Below are 21,275 nucleotides of genomic sequence, written 5' to 3'. Positions count from 1 at the left end.
AAATCTTGCTGATTTGATCAAAGTTATAGCTAGTGGATTTAATTTTGTATGATATATCGAAGTAAATTCAACTGGATTTAGCAATTAAATCGAGAGAATGCACGATAAAATATATAGCCTAAAATCGCCTTAATGATCAGCCTGAGTAGAGCTTCTATTAGATATAAGAAATGCTACCGATCGAGTGTTCCAGAACGACGCATGGTACAATACCACAAAGTATGATAATTTTAGGTGACTAAGAAAAGACTCGACTGTATGTAGTGGCTTCTAATAAATATACGCAACAGGTTGTTGTGTAGAAATAGTTTTAATTTCATTCATATTCAAAACAATACAAACATATTCAAAAAATATGTATTTGAGAAAAAAATTTAATCAGATTGCAATATTTACACTATGAAACTACCGCACCCAATATACATAGAGGGAACTTTGGAATATTAAGCCTTCGTTGGGTTATGTGGAGTCTATCCGAAGGCTGGGGGGTTACTCTGTATTGCGATGCGTGAGAAAAATTGTAACGCATCGCGTAATTGGTACTCTCTAATTCGTTTTCGTATCTCCTTTCGCATCCAGTTTACGCAAATGTGGCATCACCGCACTCTGTAATACGAAAACGCATGTCAAACTCGTTCGTTAAGCGCAAATATCTTGCGTTAACAAAATAGCAAACGCAAAGGAAGCGAAACATATAAGTAAGCTCAATTAATATTTTTATTTATATATAAATTGTAAATTATTTTAAGTAAAAGGCAAAAAAGTCAGAGCTGCAGACTCAGCAACGTCAATTCCTAACTTAAGTAGATTTTATGGAGCAACACAGTGATTTGGCAAAGGGACAGTTGCAGAGTTCAAATGCGAAACAACGCGCCAACAATTTGTGGACAAAACTGTCTGATGACCTCAATTCAAATTGACCTCTTGTAAAAGATGTCGGTGGTTGGAAAAAGTAATGTATTATATTTTTTTATATAAAATGTGAAACTATGTGTGCATATTTACAGGTTGGTGTTGATAACCACCTTGTCCAAGCAATTTCAAAGCAGCGGCCTCTTTTATTGGAGTTGGAATTGTTGTGGATCCATTTGGAAAGACGAGCGTTTAATAAATACATAAACGAATCTTTATTGAGACGAACATTTTGTATAAATCTATAAAAATTAAATATTGGAAAACGTTTGTCACATAATTCGTACTTCTATTTTACTTATATATTCTCCCTATTTCACTTAGGGAGAATATATTTTATCGATCTCATAAAATTATTTTTTTTGTTTTTAATTCGTTCATCATTTTTGTTTAAAAAAACACTCGTACCACACAAAAATATGTTTTCATTTAAAAATTTTTGACGTTTCCTTTTGTCATTCTTCGTTATTGTTTACTTTGTGGCGACAGTGTTGCCCTATTTTCGATTTAGTTTGCGAATGCGTTTGCGTGAGCGTTACAGAGTACCAAATTGTACTCATAACGCATTTAGCTTTCGCATCGCACTTGCTTTCGCAACGCAATACAGAGTAACCCCCCTGGGCTGAGCTCAATGCTAACGGACACGTCTACAGATTACAGATAAAGGTAGACTCGGAGGAAATGACCGAGTGGCTATGATCCCACGACTGATGGGGCTAAAAAGAAAATGCCAAATATCCTAATTTCAGGTCTAAGTTTGGTCGTTAGGGTCTCGACTGTATTCGAATGGAGCACTTCAACAAGTTTTTCAGGCTTAGTTGACTCACTTCAATAACTTTTATGGAGGCGACCAGTAAATCTGAGCTATATCTAACCAGCAATAACTTCGTTACGTTCGATCGGATCGAACTTTTTATAACCTCTGACATGAGGTTAACATTAAAAATCACTAAAATGAATCGGAAATTTTATGTTAAGCCCAACATGTCATACTAAATTTTTGTCTTGACAACCACATAGAACATAATATCCATAATAATAGTATTCAAAATATCGTATAAACCATGGTATAATAATTACAAGGTAGGGCACAGCTACCAACTGATTACAATTTTTTTCAAGATGGCTGGTTCCATCAAATCAAAATACATATATTGTGTATGTGTGTGTATTGTTTTGAATACAATGTCAAAAAATTCAAAATAAATTGAAATGTATTCAATTTTAATTGAAATGAAAATAATGTTTTTAACACGTTCGTCTGGAAGTAATTAATTTGTTATGGATGAAACAAGCATTTTATGGTATTCCCTACTGGATTTTGGGAAGAAATCATAACCTTTTATTCATTTTTCGCGATTTTAGTTTTGTGTAGAAAAAATGTCAAATAAACACCAACACTTGTTGCGTATATTTATTTTATTTTTGGCAGAAGAGGCCACACGTGCATAGTTGATTTTATGTTATTCACCTCAAGCTGCCCTACCTTGTAATCATTGTACCATGGTATAAACTAACTAACACAAAATACATTCTTGTAATTTTATAATTTGTATATATTTTCTCTCTCATGCGTCTAAAATTTATTACTTGATTTAAGTTTATTTATAAAGGCTTCAAACTCCCTGTTGCCGCTTGTCTATAAATATTCTTGTCATTCAGTTCGTATATGAAGACAGGTAACGTCCACTTGTATCTGCTTTTGCTAGTAAAGACCTCCTTCAGATTGTATATACTTCCATCAGTTCTTATATATTTCCATCAGTTCTTTTATACTTCTCGTGTCTACAAAGACTCCCTTCAGCTCGTCTATAAACACTGCCTTCAGCTCGTCTATAAAGACTCCCTTCAGCTCGTCTATAAAGACTCCCTTCAGCTCGTCTATAAAGACTCCCTTCAGCTCGTCTATAAAAAATTCCTTCAGCTCGTCTATAAAGACTCCCTTCAGCTCGTCTATAAAGACGCCCTTCAGCTCGTCTATAAAGACTCCCTTCAGCTCGTCTATAAAGACTACCTTCAGCTTGTCTATAAAGACTCCCTTCAGCTCGTCTATAAAGACTCCCTTCAGCTCGTCTATAAAGACTCCCTTCAGCTTGTCTATAAAGACTCCCTACAGCTCGTCTATAAAGACTCCCTTCAGCTCGTCTATAAAGACTTCCTTCAGCTCGTCTATAAAGACTCCCTTCAGCTCGTCTATAAAGACTTCCTTCAGCTCGTCTATAAAGACGTAAAGACTCCCTTCAGCTCGTCTATAAAGACTCCCTTCAGCTCGTCTATAAAGACTCCCTTCAGCTCGTCTATAAAGACTCCTTTCAGCTCGTCTATAAAGACGCCCTTCAGCTCGTCTATAAAGACTCCTTTCAGCTCGTCTATAAAGACGCCCTTCAGCTCGTCTATAAAGACTCCCTTCAGCTCGTCTATAAAGACTACCTTCAGCTCGTCTATAAAGACTCCCTTCAGCTTGTCTATAAAGACTCCCTACAGCTCGTCTATAAAGACTCCCTTCAGCTCGTCTATAAAGACTTCCTTCAGCTCGTCTATAAAGACTCCCTTCAGCTCGTCTATACAGACTTCCTTCAGCTCGTCCCTTCAGCTCGTCTATAAAGACTACTTTCAGCTGATCTATAAAGCTCGTCTATAAAGACTCCCTTCAGCTCGTCTATAAAGACTCCCTTCAGCTCGTCTATAAAGACTCCCTTCAGCTCGTCTATAAAGACTCCCTTCAGCTCGTCTATAAAGACTCCCTTCAGCTCGTCTATAAAGACTCCCTTCAGCTCGTCTATAAAGACTCTATAAAGACTCCCTTCAGCTCGTGTCTATAAAGACTCCCTTCAGCTCGTGTCTATAAAGACTCCCTTCAGCTCGTGTCTATAAAGACTCCCTTCAGCTCGTGTCTATAAAGACTCCCTTCAGCTCGTGTCTATAAAGACTCCCTTCAGCTCGTGTCTATAAAGACTCCCTTCAGCTCGTGTCTATAAAGACTCCCTTCAGCTCGTGTCTATAAAGACTCCCTTCAGCTCGTGTCTATAAAGACTCCCTTCAGCTCGTGTCTATAAAGACTCCCTTCAGCTCGTGTCTATAAAGACTCCCTTCAGCTCGTGTCTATAAAGACTCCCTTCAGCTCGTGTCTATAAAGACTCCCTTCAGCTCGTGTCTATAAAGACTCCCTTCAGCTCGTGTCTATAAAGACTCCCTTCAGCTCGTGTCTATAAAGACTCCCTTCAGCTCGTGTCTATAAAGACTCCCTTCAGCTCGTGTCTATAAAGACTCCCTTCAGCTCGTGTCTATAAAGACTCCCTTCAGCTCGTGTCTATAAAGACTCCCTTCAGCTCGTGTCTATAAAGACTCCCTTCAGCTCGTGTCTATAAAGACTCCCTTCAGCTCGTGTCTATAAAGACTCCCTTCAGCTCGTGTCTATAAAGACTCCCTTCAGCTCGTGTCTATAAAGACTCCCTTCAGCTCGTGTCTATAAAGACTCCCAGCAGCTCGTGTCTATAAAGACTCCCTTCAGCTCGTGTCTATAAAGACTCCCTTCAGCTCGTGTCTATAAAGACTCCCTTCAGCTCGTGTCTATAAAGACTCCCTTCAGCTCGTGTCTATAAAGACTCCCTTCAGCTCGTGTCTATAAAGACTCCCTTCAGCTCGTGTCTATAAAGACTCCCTTCAGCTCGTGTCTATAAAGACTCCCTTCAGCTCGTGTCTATAAAGACTCCCTTCAGCTCGTGTCTATAAAGACTCCCTTCAGCTCGTGTCTATAAAGACTCCCTTCAGCTCGTGTCTATAAAGACTCCCTTCAGCTCGTGTCTATAAAGACTCCCTTCAGCTCGTGTCTATAAAGACTCCCTTCAGCTCGTGTCTATAAAGACTCCCTTCAGCTCGTGTCTATAAAGACTCCCTTCAGCTCGTGTCTATAAAGACTCCCTTCAGCTCGTGTCTATAAAGACTCCCTTCAGCTCGTGTCTATAAAGACTCCCTTCAGCTCGTGTCTATAAAGACTCCCTTCAGCTCGTGTCTATAAAGACTCCCTTCAGCTCGTGTCTATAAAGACTCCCTTCAGCTCGTGTCTATAAAGACTCCCTTCAGCTCGTGTCTATAAAGACTCCCTTCAGCTCGTGTCTATAAAGACTCCCTTCAGCTCGTGTCTATAAAGACTCCCTTCAGCTCGTGTCTATAAAGACTCAACTTCTGATTCAAGAAAAAATTTTTATTTGCGCCAAAATAAACAAAGGCCGAACACAATTATTTGTATTGCATTTAATATTAAAAATAAAATGATCAATTGATTTGGTATGTTCCCCAGGAACATTTAAGCTTCCTGCATCAATACATTGCCCTGCTTCTGGAAGTTGCCTAAAAAATATAAAGAATTAGTTTCTAATTTAATGCAACTTTGCATTACTTACAAATTTTCTTCCAATTTTCTGTAATTATACAACTTATTTTCAAATTGAACTTTGCAAATTAAAAAAAAAATGTTTTGAATAATTTTTGTGTGTGGTCATAAAACAGCTGATCCAAAATGACTGAGTTTGAAAAATCTTACTGCATAAAATTCTTTCAGTAAACTCCAGTAAGTTTGTTGTTGTTGAACTGTCAAACTTGCTGTCTTTTTTTTACTGGTTTTTTGGGTAAACAGACATTTAGTAACATTTGGTAACAATTGTTACCAAACATCTAGTAAACAGACACAGCTATTACATACTATTTAACATATCTAGCCGCCTTGCCGCATTTTGCAAAATCTAACGCCGTTAATATATTAGCTTCGACTGGGTATTATGTTGCAAACCCAAACAAGATTGGCTTTGTTCGCAGCTGCTGTAATGGAATCGTAATAAAGTTAGCAACGATGAGTGGTCAATTCAATATATTTGGGAATTTAGATGCCCTTAAAAATGGTAAGTGATGGAACACTCGAAACAAATCTTCATTACCTTTAAAATATCATTCCAAATTTTATTGCAGTCAATCTTTTGGATAAACTAAAAACGCTTGAGAAAACAAATAGCGCCAACGATTCAAAGAACCCTCTCGCCAGCGATGGAGATCATAGCGATTTGGATAATGATGATTTCGAATCCATGCTGAACAATAATACCACTAAGAAAAGCCCTTCAAAGCGTAGGAAAAAGAATGACGTTTTGTCCATTGAAAATAATATCGAAAACAAATTGAAAAATGGTCATGGAACTGAAGAGAAGGATGCCACCAAAGATAAGGGAAAGAAAAAAGGTCGCAGATCTATTCAACGAAGATCCACTTCATCTTCAGAGAGGTCCTTGTCACCAACTATTGATTGTTTAGTTAATTTTGATAAAAATGCTGGTCGTAGTGATGTTATGCCATCTGTGCCGGAACAGCCGACAGTCGTCTTACCCGCCAGAGTAACCAGAAGATGTTTTGATGCTATCCGCAAACTTGCCGAAGAAAATGCCAAAGCTGCTGCGGAAGCCGAAAGAAGAGATAAGGAAAATGCTAGTAAAAACAAAGGACGTGGTAGAGGGAGAGGACGTGGTCGGGGGCGAGGACGTGGTGGTGGTCGTAATGCCGTTGCAGAAGATTTACCAAATGACAATAGCTGTTCTAATAACACCGACGTTTCGGATGAGGAATATGTACCACAATCTATGCAAGAGTTAGTCACTCAATCTCCAATTTATACCCCAACACCCATACAGGAACCATCTATTATGGAAAGATTTTTAGCTGTGGCGCGCGGGCGTGGCCGTCAAACAAGGAGTACAGTGCAATCGACACGTTCTCGACGAAATCAAATGGCAGAAATTGCTGCACGTTCTCCTCAAGTGGATTTTGTCGATTTAATATCCAGTCCAGTACCTCATGTAGAGGGAACAATTTCCTTGGATTCGGATGGTGAATTCGATAACCTTCAGCCCATGAGTTTGGGTAGGAAAAAACCCATTGAAACTCATTCCTCGTTGGATATTTCCATTGAAGAAGATAATCCCGAGATATCGGTGAAAATTAAATGGAATGGCAAACCCGAAGCATTTAAACTTCGTAAATATCAAAAGTTCGCTGTGATATTTCAAAAATTGGCTGAACGTGAACATGCCGAGCAGGATAAGATTGTATTAAATTTGGATGATCGCATTATTAATCCGGATGATACACCCGATTCGATTGACTATAAATTCTTTCAGTTTATAAGTGAGTATGGTTGGACTTCTTCGTATAGGGCGTAATATGTACTTGGTAAAAACATGTAACACTGCGCAACAAGATTATGGGGAGTAAAAAAATCTTTAATGAAAAATGGGTGAAATCCCTTGGCGAGTATATCAAGAACTCAGAAGAACAAATTCGTCATTTTTCAAATATCTTCTACTCGTCTATAAAAACTCCCTTCAGCTCGTCTATAAAGACTTCAGATCGTCTATGAATGACTCACTTCAGCTTGTCTGACTCACTTCAGATCGGTGTATGAATCACTCACTTCAGCTCGACTATGAAATATTTCATTCCGATCGTCTATGAAAGATTTCATTCAGCTCGTCTATGAAAGACTCCCTTCAGCTCGTCTGTGAACGACTCACTTCATAGCTCGTCTATGAAAGACTCCCTACTCGTCTATAAAAACTCCCTTCAGCTCGTCTATAAAGACTTCAGATCGTCTATGAATGACTCACTTCAGCTTGTCTGACTCACTTCAGATCGGTGTATGAATCACTCACTTCAGCTCGACTATGAAATATTTCATTCCGATCGTCTATGAAAGATTTCATTCAGCTCGTCTATGAAAGACTCCCTTCAGCTCGTCTGTGAACGACTCACTTCATAGCTCGTCTATGAAAGACTCCCTTCAGAGCTCGTCTATAAAAGACTCCCTTCATAGCTCGTCTATAAAAGACTCCCTTCATAGCTCGTCTATGAAAGACTCCCTTCACAGCTCGTCTGTGAAAGACTCCCTTCACAGCTCGTCTGTGAAAGACGCCCTTCACAGCTCGTCTGTGAAAGACTCCCTTCACAGCTCGTCTATGAAAGACTCCCTTCACAGTTCGTCTATGAAAGACTCCCTTCACAGTTCGTCTATGAAAGACTCCCTTCACAGCTCGGTTATGAAAGACTCCCTTCACAGCTCGTCTATGAAGGACTCCCTTCTCAGCTCGTCTGTGAAAGACTCCCTTCACAGCTCGTCTGTGAAAAACTCCCTTTATAACAAAAGTTTGGAAAAATATAAATTGTAATTTTTTGTTCATATTTTTTCTTTCAGATGGACGTGTTTTAACAATGAATTTCAATTCCCCGGCAGCCAGTGGCAAACCCGGTATTAACAAAAAACAACGTAACGCCAACCAAATTAGTCTGAAAATTCAATCGGATAAATGGAAGAGACCACTACAAATTGACATAAAGAAGACTGATCATTTTCGTATTTTATATATAAAATGTGCGGAGGAATTAGATATTGCAATGGATAAGATTGGTCTAAGGTAAAGATTTTCAAATTTGTTTTTATCAAATAAATAATTACATATTTCGTTTGTATTTACAGTTTCGATGGTGAATCCTTGGAACTTTCTGATACTTCAGCTGATCTAGATTTGGAAGGTGGCGAAGTTATTGATTTACGTCTCAGAGAATAAAACATTTACCAGCTCTGTAATTTGATTTTATCATTATTTTCTATGTTAAGTTTATGTATTCCAAATTAAAATATTTTTTTTTCTCGTTTAAATTTTGTATACATGATGTGTGTTTCCTTAATTCGTCTCCTTAATTTCTATTGAACTATTTTAATTTAAAAACAATTTTCAATTCTATAACTTCGTTAAAAAATACATGTTAATACGCCTTTTGAGTTCAACACCAAATTTGTAGTAGTTATAAGGATATCGTTGTTTTAAATAAAGTACAATTCATAAATGTTTATCATGAAAAAATCCACGGGGACTATTTACCTAGGCCTTTCACTAGATAATATGGATATCAATTGAAAGCGGTCCTGGGGGGTTACTCTGTATTGCGATGCGTGAGAAAAATTTTAACGCATCGTGAAATTGGTACTCTCTAATTCGTTTCAATTTCAATTCAATTTTCTTTATTGAGACTTCTTTTTATCAGATATTACAATTTTATATTTAGTAACAAACAATAGCATATGTTGATTTTAGATCTGTAAACGTATTGAACTAATAAACTCTAACAGTGTTGACATCTTCAATTCGATACGAATTAATAGTTCTTTTAAAATACATTTAATGTAATATAGTGACAGTATAAAAAACAATGTTTGCTCACGACATTTACGGTGTTGTACACTCTAATTCGTTTTCGTATCTCCTTTCGCATCCAGTTTACGCAAATGTGGCATCACCGCACTCTGTAATACGAAAACGCATGTCAAACTCGTTCGTTAAGCGCAAATATCTTGCGTTAACAAAATAGCAAACGCAAAGGAAGCGAAACATATAAGTAAGCTCAATTAATATTTTTATTTATATATAAATTGTAAATTATTTTAAGTAAAAGGCAAAAAAGTCACAGTTGCAGACTCAGCAACGTCAATTCCTAACTTAAGTAGATTTTATGGAGCAACACAGTGATTTGGCAAAGGGACAGTTGCAGAGTTCAAATGCGAAACAACGCGCCAACAATTTGTGGACAAAACTGTCTGATGACCTCAATTCAAATTGACCTCTTGTAAAAGATGTCGGTGGTTGGAAAAAGTAATGTATTATATTTTTTATATAAAATGTGAAACTATGTGTGCATATTTACAGGTTGGTGTTGATAACCACCTTGTCCAAGCAATTTCAAAGCAGCGGCCTCTTTTATTGGAGTTGGAATTGTTGTGGATCCATTTGGAAAGACGAGCGTTTAATAAATACATAAACGAATCTTTATTGAGACGAACATTTTGTATAAATCTATAAAAATTAAATATTGGAAAACGTTTGTCACATAATTCGTACTTCTATTTTAATATATTCCCGTTTCACTTAGGGAGAATATATTTGATCGATCTCATAAAATTATTTTTTTTTGTTTTTAATTCGTTCATCATTTTTGTTTAAAAAAACACTCGTACCACACAAAAATATGTTTTCATTTAAAATTTTTTGACGTTTCCTTTTGTCATTCTTCGTTATTGTTTACATTGTGGCGACAGTGTTGCCCTATTTTCGACTTAGTTTGCGAATGCGTTTGCGTGAGCGTTACAGAGTACCAAATTGTACTCTTAACGCATTTAGCTTTCGCATCGCACTTGCTTTCGCAACGCAATACAGAGTAACCCCCCTGATTCCGATGGAAAGTCTTGCCTGAATTTAAAATGAAGTAGCGTTTCAATGAAAGATATGGGAGTCAGTTCCGCTTAAAAAAACTCTCCCTTTATAAAAATTTAAAATAAATAAAGCAGATATTCATTGAAAATCTCCTCATTATAATTAATCTATTTTGTAGGTATTCCATCATCACATATTCCAAAAATTAAATTCGAACATGGGCATACATTTCATTGCACTGTTGACTTTTGATGTTATTTTCAATTCATTGGTAAATGTAATGAATCTAATGAATGTTTGGTGTTATCCTTGTTCCTCCTTATTTCAATTTTGCCTATATTAACAACAAATGTTTTGGTGGTGGTTTGTTTTGCCGGCCGGTTTCTAAAGGGAACCCCATTATAAATTTATAATCCGACTTGTTGTTGTTTGAAAAGAAAAAAAAAACGTGCACTGTTACCTCAACTCGGTTAACAACCCTCAACATCCTGTCAAGATTTTTTGTGATAGATTCTTTGTAAACAGTAAATTAAAAAATAAAAAATGGATGAAGTTTCAATTTCCTATTTTGGGTAATTTGTGAAATAAATGCCGGATATTTTTCAAGAAACTATTTGGATTTTTTAAATCCTACATAAGGCGTGTTTTTTTAAAGAATATTTTTTCAAGGATTTCTTAAAGAATATTTTTTAGAATATTTTTTTTTAAGGACTATATAAGACGTGGATTTTTTAAAGAATACTTTTTTCAAGGACTATATAAGACATGAATTTTTTAAAGGAAATGTTTTCAAGGACTATATAAGACGTGCATTTTTAAAGAATACTTTTTTCAAGGACTTTTAAAAAATCCATGCCTTATGGATTTTTTAAAGGAAATGTTTTCAAGGACTATATAAGGCGTGCATTTTCTAAAGGAAATTTTTTCAAGGACTATGTAAGGCGTGGATTTTTTTAAAGAATACTTTTTCATGGACTATAGGAGTCGTGGATTTTTTAAAGAATACTTTTTCAAGGACTATAGGAGGCGTGGATTTTTTAAAGTAGGTTTTTTCAATGACTATATAAAGCGTGGATTTTTTTAAGGATATTTTTTAAAATACTATATAAGGCGTGGATTTTTTAAGAAGATTTTTTCAAGGACTATATTAGGCGTGGATTTTTAAAGTAGCTTTTTTAAGGACTATATTAAACGTGGATTTTTTAATTAGGGGTTTTCAAGGACTATATAAGGCGTAGATTTTTTAAAGTAGGTTTTTTTAAATGACTATATAAAGCGGGGATTTTTTAAGGATAGTTTTTAAAAGACTATAGAAGGCGTGGATTTTTTCAATGACTATATAAAGCGTGGATTTCTTTAAGGATGTTTTCTTCAAGGACTATATTAGGCGTGGATTTTTTAAAGTAGCTTTTTTAAAGGACTATATAAAACGTGGATTTTTTAATGTAGGGGTTTTCAAGGACTATATAAGGTATAAGGTAAAGTAGGTTTTTTCAATGACTATATAAAGCGGGGATTTTTTAAGGATATTTTTGAAAATATTATATAAGGCATGGATTTTTTAAAGGAAATGTTTTCAAGGACTATATAAGGCGTGGATTTTCTAAAGGAATTTTTTTCAAGGACTATGTAAGGCGTGGATTTTTTTAAAGAATACTTTTTCAAGGACTATAGGAGTCGTGGATTTTTTAAAGAATGGATTTTTTAATGACTATATAAAGCGTGGATGTTTTTAAGGATATATATTTAAGGATTTTTTAAGAAGATTTTTTCAAGGACTATATTAGGCGTGGATTTTTTAAGTATCTTTTTTAAAGGACTATATTTAACGTGGATTTTTTAATGTAGGGTTTTTCAAGGACTATATAAGGCGTAGATTTTTTAAAGTAGGGTTTTTCAATGACTATATAAAGCGGGGATTTTTTAAGGATATTTTTTAAAATACTATATAAGGCGTGGATTTTTTCAATGACTATATAAAGCGTGGATTTTTTAAGGATATGTTTTAAAATACTATATAAGGCGTGGATTTTTTAAGAAAATTTTTCAAGGACTATATTCGGCGTGGATTTTTTAAAGTAGCTTTTTTAAGGACTATATAAAACGTGGGTTTTTTAATGAATATACTATATAAGGCGATTTTTTTAAGAAGATTTTTTCAAGGACTATATAAGGCGTAGATTTTTTAAAGTAGGTTTTTTCAATGACTATATTTTATTTTTTTTCAAAGACTATATGAGGTGTGGATTTTTAATGAATTTTTTTCAAAGACTATATGAGGCGTGGATAATTTTTTTTGCAAGGACTACAAGAGGCGTGGATAATTTTTTTTTCAAAGACTATATGAGGCGTGGATTTTAAATGAATTTTTTTCAAGGACTACAAGAGGCGTGGATAATTTTTTTCAAAGTCTACAAGAGGCGTGGATTTAAAAAAATGTCAAAGACTTCATGAGGCTGTATTTTTAAAACAGGACTATAAGAGGTGTGGATATTTATTTTATCGACCCCATCTTATATGCCTAACGCCCCGTCGAGAGCTTTCAAAGCATTCCTCACTCACCTAGGCATAAATTGTAAATATGAAATAATAACAAAACAACTAACACGAGTTTTCTGATTCTGCAGGGTGGTTAAGGGGGTTGTTGGTTGTTGGATGGAAGGATGTTTCATGGTTTCTTCTTAAAAGGGGGATGCAATAATGGCAAGGTGGGTGGGTGGTTGGTTGGATGTTTACTCTTAGGTGTAGAGATTTAATGGTCTCTTGTGTACGGCATTTTCTCAAAACAGTGGCCGAAAATAACTGAGATTTTTATTTCAAACAAAAATAAAGAGAAAAAATAGCATAAAGGGAACAAAGAAAAGAGTATTCATTGTAATAGTATTCAAAAAGATATTCTCTTTAGGTGAGAGATGATGGAAATCCCTTAATTTCATGAGTACAACGGTAGCTTGGAAAACACACACATACATTTATTTTTATTATTGTGTGAGATGTGCGCGCCTTTACATACTTATAGATGAGATTTGTATTACTCTCCTTGGGAGGTAAAAGGAAGGTATATCCTTTACTGAAGAGCACAATGTGAGATGAAGTTATTGTTTTTTATATCACAGAGAGCTTTACCATGTTCCATAGAAATCCATCCATGTCCAGGCTGTCAAATATGCTGCATATTTTCAGGCATTCAGAAAGAGTACATCCTTTGTGCTAAACGGTTGCTTATTTTTCTTGTGCATTCCCATGGTGGAAATATAAAGAATATAAAAGAACAAACGATAAGTGAAAACAAAAAAATAAAACAAAGAATATTTTGAAAAAACCAAAACAACACAGATTTTTATTGAAAAATAAAACAAATAAAATATTGTGATTTTTTGCAAAAGGTGGATAAAAATAAAAATCATTTAAAATTAACAAAAATCAACAAAAATATTTAGTTTTCCTTAGCAATGTTTATTGTTTTGTTATTATTGTAGCAATTTAGTGACGTGAAAATTCGATATGTTTTATTGTTGTGCGAGTGTGTGAGTGTACGTGTGTTGGCTATTACAATATTGTGATTTCTGTGTATGAGTGACTGTGTGTATCCCCTTGTCTATTTTCCATTGTTATAAATAATTAATGATGACAAGAAGAAATTAAATAAATTTACATAAAAAAGCCATTAAAATTAATGTTAAAAAACACAGACACAAGAAGCCGTAGAGACAGCTAAAATAATAATAAACAATGATTAAAAAACAAACACACATATATACACATATACGCATATATAGTATATGGACATCAGAAACAGGAATTTTAATTGTAGCCCTGTTATAGATATTTTGGTGTTGTTTTTTGTTTTTTTTTTTAGTTTTTATGACACTATGAGTGAACTTTTTTTATGAAAACTCCGTTCTATAAAATAATTATTCGCCGAATTTTACTGTAAACAAATAAAAAACGGGCCCTGACGAGCTAGAGGATGTATTTGTAGGCGATCTGAAGGTAGTCTTTCATAGGCGTTTGAAGGGAATCTCTATAGACGATCTTAAAGAAATCTCTGTAGACGAGCTGAGGGGAGTCTCTGTAGACGAGCTTAAGGGAATCTTTCATAGACGAGCTGAAGCAGGAAGTCTTTCATAGACGAGCTGAAGCAGGCAGTCTTTCATAGACGAGCTGAAGCAGGGAGTCTTTCATAGACGAGCTGAAGCAGGGAGTCTTTCATAGACGAGCTGAAGCAGGGAGTCTTTCATAGACGAGCTGAAGCAGGGAGTCTTTCATAGACGAGCTGAAGCAGGGAGTCTTTCATAGACGAGCTGAAGCAGGGAGTCTTTCATAGACGAGCTGAAGCAGGGAGTCTTTCATAGACGAGCTGAAGCAGGGAGTCTTTCATAGACGAGCTGAAGCAGGGAGTCTTTCATAGACGAGCTGAAGCAGGGAGTCTTTCATAGACGAGCTGAAGCAGGGAGTCTTTCATAGACGAGCTGAAGCAGGGAGTCTTTCATAGACGAGCTGAAGCAGGGAGTCTTTCATAGACGAGCTGAAGCAGGGAGTCTTTCATAGACGAGCTGAAGCAGGGAGTCTTTCATAGACGAGCTGAAGCAGGTAGTCTTTCATAGACGAGCTGAAGCAGGGAGTCTTTCATAGACGAGCTGAAGCAGGGAGTCTTTCACAGACGAGCTGAAGCAGGGAGTCTTTCACAGACGAGCTGAAGCAGGGAGTCTTTCATAGACGAGCTGAAGCAGGGAGTCTTTCACAGACGAGCTGAAGCAGGGAGTCTTTCATAGACGAGCTGAAGCAGGGAGTCTTTCATAGACGAGCTGCCAGGAGTCTTTCATAGACGAGCTGAAGGCAGTATTTCATAGTCGAGCTGAAGGGAGTCTTTATAGGCGAGCTGAAGAGAGTTTTTCATAGACGAGCTGAAGGGAGTCTTTCATAGACAAGCGGAAGGGAGTCTTTCATAGACGATCTGAAGGGAGTCTTTCATAGACGATCTGAAGGGAGTCTTTCATATACTATCATTGACCAGCTAAAGGGATTCTTTCATAGACGAGCTGTTGGGATTCTTTCCAAATAAGGTAAAGGGATTCTTTATAGACGAGTCGAAGGGAGGGTTTATACTTGGAAAGAGTTGTAAGGAGTCTTTATAGACGAGAAAATCGTGGAGTTTTAAAGGATATATTTTCAAGGACTATAAGAAGTGTTTTTTTAAAGAAGAATTGTTCAAGGACTGTAAGTGGCGCGGATTTTTTAAAGAAGTTTTTTTTAAGGACTATAAGAAGCGCGGATTTTTTTTCACGGACTCTAGAAGGCGTTAATTTTTTACAGAAGATGTTTTAAAGACTATAAAAGGGGTGGATTTTTCCACAGACTATAAAAGGCGTGGATTTGTTCACAGACTATAAGAGGCGAGGATTTTTTTACAGACTATAAGAGGCGTGTATTTTTTTCACGAACTATAAAAGGCGTGGATTTTTAAGGACTATAAGAGGCGTGGATTTTTTTCACAGACTATAAAAGGCGTGGATTTTTAAGGGATCTATAAAAGGCGTGGATTTTTTCACAAACCATAAAAGCGTGGATTTTTTTCAGTGACTCTAGAAGGCGTGGATTTAAAAAAAATTATCAAGGACGATAGAGGATTTTTGGAAGGTTCGGATTTTAAAAGAAGAATTTTTCTCGGATTGATGGCAAGACAATATATTTTCATGGACTGAATTTAAAAAAAAATGCAAAGACTATAAGTGTAGTGGATTTTTAAATAGTTTTTTTTTTTGAAGGACTACGAGTCCTTAAAGAAGACTTTTCCAAGGCAACAGAGTTTTTAAAAAAAAAATTATTTAGGATTATATCAGGCGTGGATTTTTAAAGGACTATAGTTGCCGATTCTTTAATTAACATTTAAGGAATATAGAAGACGTGGATTTTTTCAAGGTCTATAAGAAGCGTGGATTTTTAAAGGAAATGTTTTCAAGGATTATATATTTTCCCCGAACTTCAAAGGAGGATTTCGAGGATTTTTAATGATATGGATTTCTTAAAAATCCTTTCAAGGACCTTTAGAAAATTTTATAAAAAAATGTCGGCTTAAAGCAGAACGAAGTTGGTTGCTGAGGAACCTGGAAGTATTTTTTATAGATGATGGGAAACAGGCTCTAGGTGACCTTATGAAATGGATTTTTATATATAAAATTTTATTTTCCCAATTTTTTTCTTTATTGGTGTTAGTAACAGTTTTTGCTTTAGTGTGTTTGTATATGTTTATTTGCAATGAATTTAGAATTCTCACCTTAAATTTCTTTGTATTTGATTAATTTTTTTTATATCCTTACTACCAATTTTCTGTATATCAACATGAAATCAAAACCCGGTACCTTTGCTATTAGTTTTGTCAATAAAAGTCAAAAGAAAAAAGAAAACACCATCATCTTAATACAAAAACAAAATTAATAACGTGACGTGAATACTAATATTCGTGATAACTTTTCCAAAAATGCTCAACACCAACAGTGAATAATACTGTTAATGAAAATCAAAAATTATTGTTCATAATTTTGTGTAAACAAATTATATATTTATTCTTATAAAACGGCATATACATTAGAACTTTTTACCGGGTTAACCTACTTTTTGAGGATTTATTTGACATATATGCAAAGGAATTGACAATTGAAACCCCCTGGGTTAACGAAATCCGGAGAAATGTAAACGTACTATAAGGGTTGTTCTTTTGTGGAGGTTATTACAGCCAGAGTTTTAAACGTACACCACATTGTAATTGTAATATTAGAAATATGGACCAAATCAAAATCATCTCCAAAATATTCAAAAATAATTGTACACCACATCTTGAAATATCATAAAGTGGGTTAACCCGGAAAAAAGTTTTAATAACTGCCGTTAAACTCTAAAATCTCTATGCCTATCTGTAGTCCTTGAAATGATTTAAAAAAAAAATCGACGCCTATCTAGTCCTTGAAAATAATTAAAAAAATCATCACCTGTCTGTAGCTCTTTAAAATAATTATAAAAAATACACGTCTGTTTGTAGTCCTTGAAAATAATTAAAAAAATCCACGGGTCTCTGTAGTCCTGAAAAATATATTTTTAAAAATCTACGCCTGTCTATAGTCCTTAAAAATAATTTTTAAAAAAGTCATGACTCTCTGTAGCCCATAAAATTAATTTTTAAAAACCCCACGCCTTTATGTAGTTCTTGAGAATCATTTTTATACCCTTCACCACGCTGTGGTACAGGTCTGTCTTTGTGCATATGTTTGTAACAGGCAAAAGGAATCGAGATAGACCAATGGTTCCTTTTGAGAATATGCATAGAATCACTTTCTGAGTCGATTTACGCATGTCCGTCTGTCTGTCCGTTCGTCCGTCCGCCCGTCCAAGTATTTTTGTGAACAAAATGCAGGTTTTATGATCCGATTTCCATGAAATTTGGCACATGTCACTTATTTGGCTCAAGGACGACCCCTATTGAAATTGGAGTTTCTTCCGATTTTAGGTAAATGGTACACCAAACTCCCAATATTTGTCCGATTGAGATAAAACTTTGCACAGAGTACTGAATTAGGTCTATATTGATACATGCCCCGTTTTGTGGAAATCGGTTCAGATTTAGATATAGCTTCCATATATAGTTTCGTCCGATTTTAGGTACATGGTTCACCAAACTCCCAATATTTGTCCGATTGAGACAAACGTTTGCTCAGAGTATTGAATTAGGCCCAGATTGATGTATGCAAAGTTCAGATTTGGATATAGCTCCGATATATAGTTTCGTGCGATTTTATATAAATGGAGCACCAAATAATAAACTTTAGGCCGATTCAGACAAAATTTTGCGCAGCGTAGTGAATTAAATCCAAATTTATATATGCGAAGTTTTGTTGAAATTGGTTCATATTTAGATATAGCTCCCATATATAGTTTCGTCCGATTTTATGTGAATGATGCGCCAATCTAGCAATATCTGTCCGATTGAAACAAAATTTTGCACAGAGTACTGAATTAGGTCTAGATGGATGCATGCCAAGTTTTGTTGAAATCGGTTCATATTTAGATATAGCTCCCATATATAGTTTCGTTCGATTTTATTTACATGGTGCCCCAAACACCCAATATTTGTCCGATTGAGACAAAATTTTGCACAGAGTACTGAATTAGGGCTAGATGGATGCATGCCAAGTTTTGTTGAAATCGGTTCAGATTTAGATATAGCTATAATTTTGTCCGATTTTATGTATGTTTGTCCGATTGAGACAAAATTTAGTGCCTGTTTGTAGTACTTGAAAATATATTTTTTTAAATCCTCGTCTGTCTGTGGACATTGAAAAAAATCTTTTAAATAATCCTCGCCTTTCTATAGTCCTTGAAAATAATTTTCTAAAAAATATACTCGCCTGTCTGTAGTCTTTGCAAATAATTTTCTAAAAAAATCCACGCCTGTCTGTGGCGATTTGATCAAATTTAAATCCGTAACCTCTTTGATAAAAATATATACCGTATATAAAGCGAATCATAAAATCTGTGTGCAATTCCGATGCCTCCGCAAACAATAGGCTTTTTTATTTACCCCATTAAATACCGAAAAATGGGGATATCGCTATATGGGGGCTATTCCATCCACCTTTCAATATCTATTTTTTTTTTTCAAATAAAAAAAACATTTCTTCATTGAATTTTTAATTATGAATTTTTATTATATGGGAAATTACAAAAATCTTTTAAATTCCTTGAAGCTGGGGTTTGCAAGGTTATAACTCGCGAAATATGAACATATTGCATATAATTAAAATTCAATTCTATAAAATGAAGTGTTCTTGTCAAAATCTTAAAATATTGGTAATAAATAATAAGTTGCGTGGAAGCTGTGATGGTGGTAATGTAAAAAAATGGGTGAAAATGTGTTGAAGCCAACGAGTTTTTTTGTGTTCCTTCCTGATTTGTGGCTAAACTACATGGTTCTAATGTATGATTTTTCGATGTAATCACTGCATCCACCCAAAATGGATGCTGACATTTTGAAGCCGGATTTTCCGTGTTTTTTTAATTTTTCTTATAATTAGGATGTGCATCCAGATAATAGAATAAACTAATTATAGGATTGTAGAACTCGTGATTCTGCTTCGTTTAGTGTATATCTCATGAATGTGCTCACTGTAGCTTATTTGCAATTGGGTTCCAAAGACGAAAATTTGGTGCGTAAATTTTTATAAAAAACATATTTTTTGAGTCTAAAATTAACAAACTCCATTCAAATTCCGTGGAACCCCGCGTGATTTTGGTTTTTTTACGTGCCGGATCTAATGAGCCCATTCATGTTCAATTCCGCCCAATAAAACGGCGGATACAGGTACCTTGAATGTGGGAAAAACTGCAAAAACTTATTTTGACAAATTCGCGTAAATAATCGCGGTTTTCTTCGAATTAATTTTACATGCATTTATGCTTGTATTGTCAAATTCGCGAATCTGTGTGGAAATAGGTCAAAAATTTATCGATACGCGAATAATATGCGTACTTTATCCAAAATTGATTGTGGAGGCACATCCGCGGTTCTTAACCGATCTTTTTAAAATAGGTGTCCTTTTGTGTATTTTCATAGGAGATTACTGAAATCGGATGCGCATAAAAATCGTATGCACGTTGCGTGATTTTTAGCCATTTTTAGGGTTTTTGCATAGTAAAGTGCATCGAGTGGCACACTTTGACCGCTATATTAAACATCGAAAAATTCATAATTATTGAAAGACATTGATTCGGTTTATACGAAAATCGCATGCGCATCAACTGATTTCAACTAATTCGCGAATTGCAAGCTTTTCAATATTGATAATTTTTATGTATTGTAAGTGCAATATATTTGGCCATTAATGACGTCGAAACTCGTATCAGATGAATCTACCGATATTTAACAACCATCTAAAAGAATTTGCAGAAGAAAGCGTCGTATATTTTAGAAGATTAAGGCAAAACCGTATCCTCTTAACCATACTAAAAAAATCGAAAATTAAAAAAAAAAATTGTTTTAATTCAAAATTTAATTATTTTAATTTTCCGATATCTTCATGTTTCTATTTGTTTTTTCGCGACTATTAAACCGTATTTCAGTGTGATTTGACTAGTATGCAAAGAAAACAATGGTGTTTAAGCATTTGTGAAGAAATTCGCGAATTACAACGAATATGAATCCATTTAATTTATATTTGAAATACAAGATTTAAAACCGCTATAACTTTTGTGCGCAGCATCCGAATTTGTGAACGCGAACAGATTTCGAATCAGCATATTTTTCTTAACCTATGTACCAAAAATCATAAATGTGCTCGCAAAAAAATTTTTCAAAATTTTTTTAATGAAATTTTAAAAGAATTTTGTAATTTCCCATACGTAGTTTATATTCTGTGTGTGTTTCTAATCCAGTGTCATATTTTAGTGTAATTTAAGAAAAATTAACATCAAAGAACAATAGTGAAAATAAACTCAAAAAATAATAACCAAAACTATAAGGAAGAACCCACCAAACAAAAGAAGCCTCCAAATTAGAATTTTATCTTCAAAACAAATACGAATTTGTTCTTAAAATATCAAAGTCATCGTTTTATTAGAGCTATTGCTAAAAACGCCATCATCATCCAAAGCAACAAAAACAACATCATAATTATCATCTTCATCAAAAACAACGTAGTTATCACCTTTCGTCCTTTACCTTTTGCACCATTACCACGTCATATCCCCCTCCGCCACAAAGCCGCATCTAGTCGACATTGGTGTTAGTTTCATGGACTTGTATCTACATATAACATATCGGACGTTCAACGTTAAAAATTTAGCACAAATATAAATACTGAACAGCTTGGCGCGTTTGTGTGTGTGTGTGTTTGCGTTTTCTATCAAATTACCATTTGAACGAAGCTACAAAAAGGATCGGCAAGCAGGCGGAGCAGTTTCGAGACAAGCGTCAACAGAGCGTGAAGAAATTCTACATCATTTTTATATCATCTACAATACAAAGTAAATAAATAAAACAACAACAACAAATACATAATGTGAGTATATAAATACACAATATATAAATAATATTAGTATATACTGTAGAGAAAGGTGGTTATA

General features: G+C 35.0%; 1 protein-coding gene across 1 annotated transcript; it reads left to right on the top strand.

Annotated features, from left to right (window-relative positions):
- The first annotated feature begins 5,993 nt into the window (after positions 1-5,993).
- On the top strand, positions 5,994-8,528 carry LOC133334455 (uncharacterized). The gene is made up of 3 exons (XM_061542751.1): positions 5,994-7,083; positions 8,147-8,366; positions 8,429-8,528. The coding sequence occupies exons 1-3, from the start codon at positions 5,994-5,996 to the stop codon at positions 8,517-8,519; spliced, it is 1,401 nt and encodes a 466-aa protein (XP_061398735.1). The 3' UTR covers positions 8,520-8,528.
- The last annotated feature ends 12,747 nt before the right edge of the window (positions 8,529-21,275 follow it).

The sequence above is a fragment of the Musca vetustissima genome, unplaced genomic scaffold (genome assembly GCF_032173495.1).
Source record: "Musca vetustissima isolate MV318-11 ecotype Yass unplaced genomic scaffold, APGP_CSIRO_Mvet_v1 utg561, whole genome shotgun sequence".
NCBI lineage: Eukaryota > Metazoa > Arthropoda > Insecta > Diptera > Muscidae > Musca > Musca vetustissima.
The sequence above is the reverse complement of the archived record's forward strand: the minus strand, read 5'-3'. Positions and strand labels throughout refer to the sequence as shown.

What these genes read in the sequence shown, in the direction of transcription:
- LOC133334455 (XM_061542751.1), top strand. Translation starts at nt 5,994, where the DNA reads ATGCTGAACAATAATACCACTAAGAAAAGCCCTTCAAAGCGTAGGAAA. An exon ending in TAAATTCTTTCAGTTTATAA is followed by an intron (nt 7,084 to 8,146) that starts GTGAGTATGGTT and finishes TTTTTCTTTCAG; the next exon opens with ATGGACGTGTTTTAACAATG. An exon ending in ATGGATAAGATTGGTCTAAG is followed by an intron (nt 8,367 to 8,428) that starts GTAAAGATTTTC and finishes TTGTATTTACAG; the next exon opens with TTTCGATGGTGAATCCTTGG.